This window comes from Trachymyrmex cornetzi, unplaced genomic scaffold (genome assembly GCF_001594075.2).
Source record: "Trachymyrmex cornetzi isolate Tcor2-1 unplaced genomic scaffold, Tcor1.1 scaffold8, whole genome shotgun sequence".
Taxonomy (NCBI): domain Eukaryota; kingdom Metazoa; phylum Arthropoda; class Insecta; order Hymenoptera; family Formicidae; genus Trachymyrmex; species Trachymyrmex cornetzi.
The window spans coordinates 8803-11022 of NW_017300135.1; the positions used below are offsets into that span (position 1 = coordinate 8803).

At 33.5% G+C, this 2220-nt stretch overlaps 1 protein-coding gene across 1 annotated transcript in view; it reads left to right on the forward strand.

The window, feature by feature from the left end:
- Positions 1–935: 935 nt before the first annotated feature.
- LOC108768479 (probable multidrug resistance-associated protein lethal(2)03659) overlaps positions 936–2220 on the forward strand; it is a 7074-nt gene continuing 5789 nt past the window's right edge. Inside the window, exons 1-2 of the mRNA XM_018518920.1 lie at positions 936–1015; positions 2166–2218. Coding sequence (XP_018374422.1) covers positions 936–1015; positions 2166–2218 — 133 coding nt within the window. The remainder of the gene's footprint in view (positions 1016–2165; positions 2219–2220) is intronic.

The window sequence follows — 2220 nt, forward strand, 5'->3', positions numbered from 1 at the left end:
ACTACGAGAGAGTTTTTATTGCGGGTCTCTCGATTCTAAGCAAACAAGACTTGTGGCTGGAAACTTCTCTCGGATTTGTGTTATCGCTTGGGTTTGTTCATATCTTACTTCATTGATTGAAAGGTCGCGAAACGAAGAAATCGTGGAGTCCACCGGACGTAACAGAACTAAGAATATTTAATTGTCTAAATAGAAGAATTGTTTACATAATAACTTTTGATATAAAATAATTAAAAAAGTTTTTTTAATTTTTAAAGAATATATAAATTTAAATATCATATTTTTAGCATTTTTTGAAATTATTGAAGAATATTGTAACAGCCTAGTAATTGCAGATTAATAAACTGAAGGTTGGTTTAGAATGGTTAATAACCTGACAATTGCGAAAATATTTCGTAGTTATTCTTTCAGGAGATTGCGAAAATATAAGCTTGCAGAAGTCAAATAAAAGTAAAACGCTGAAAGTCTTTCACTATAGTTCCGAAAACGCGAATGAATTGCAAAGGCTACGCCGGAATCAAGAAATTTGTAAAATACGATCGGTCAGCACCGACTGTATTTGATTATATAGTACTCGATGTAGACTCACTGGTTAATTAAAGTTTTTGTCAAAGTCAGTAAAAGATCGATATAATATCCATAACAGATATATACAGATAATACACAAAATCCAGACATTTTTCTCTGTGTATTATCAATTGGATGACATGTCCTTAAAGGTCTTAAGTCTGAAGTATATTATAAAATGTGCAGATTAATACGTGAGTTTAATGATATTGTAGAAATTGTTTGACCAATTGTTGCCTCTGTGCCCATCACATACCATGGGTACAACATAATGCATTAGTTTGTATATGTTACATCACGCTGGTTATCTGGATATATGTGTGTATTGAAGATCCGTTATACATTTATAGAAAAGACTCACACTCATCATGCATAGGAAAGCGTATACCGAGAAAGTGAAGAATAATCCCAGAGTGGATGCCAACATTTTCAGCATCTTGACGTTTTCGTAAGTATAAATAGTAAATTACAAATACCATTCGTGATAGAGCCAATTAAGAGAAATAGGTCATGAACCTGAATAACCTCTAACAGATTTTAGCAGTCGCTCGTTATTCGTTAAAAAGTTATTAACAAAAAATTTTACGAAATAACGTCTTACTTCTCGACATATAATATTAAAAACATCTCACTTTTTTCCCCTGCCTAGGAGCGCACGACTTTCTCATGTTATATGACCTTGACAATATATGTCAAAGTCAAGATCATCAGAGGTTGGCTCTCCTATATTACATAATTACTCTACCATTTTTATTTTTTAGTATAATCATTCCTTATTCATTTATAATACATTTGATGTTACACTTTGACAAACTATCTCATTCTTCGATTCGATAACGAGTTAGTCTTCGTGAAACGAATTAGACAACTCTTTCAGAAATTTTTTAAATTTTATACATCGATAGTGCTCTGGAAGATAGAATTTTGTGCCAAAATCGAAAATTTTTTTAATTTTATACATCGATAGTGCTCTGGAAGATAGAATTTTGTGCCAAAGGATTTTTTAATTGGAAAATTAATCGAGATATAAACAATTGATGTCAAGTTTTACGAGAAGAAAGTTGTCCTGATTATTTTGCGCCATAATTGATTCGTGTAATGACGCAGTTTCTATTGATTTTAAAGTGGGAAGAAGGATACAGATCAATTTTGCAAGATAATACGTAAAGCGATAGTATAATCTTGAAAATTAGGAAAAAAAATTAGTATTTCAACGTGTTTGCCCTTCCTAACTGATTATCGATCGGAAAGGACGTAAATCACGCGTAGTAGGATAATTGATTGGACTCAATACCAAATTGTTTATTTGATACTTTTCACGCACGCTCTCGCCATATAGTACTTGTCGCCATTGGTCTTTTTTTTCAATACGCTCGTCGCGCCACGCGCCGGGCGCCTCCATCAATCATAGAGCATGCTGATATAGAGAAAAACTTTGTCATCAAACGTAACTATCTTATTCTATAAGCGGTATTCGTCGTCGAGCCGAACTACTACTTAAATCACAAACACAACGAGAAAAGCAAAATTCAGGAACCTCGACGAATTGCATGGTTCATTCGAGTAAAACGTGTTTGCTTTGCATTTCTTCTTCGCAGTTGGATTCTACGCACTTTCTGGGTGGGTTATCGTCGAGATCTTGAAGTAACTGAT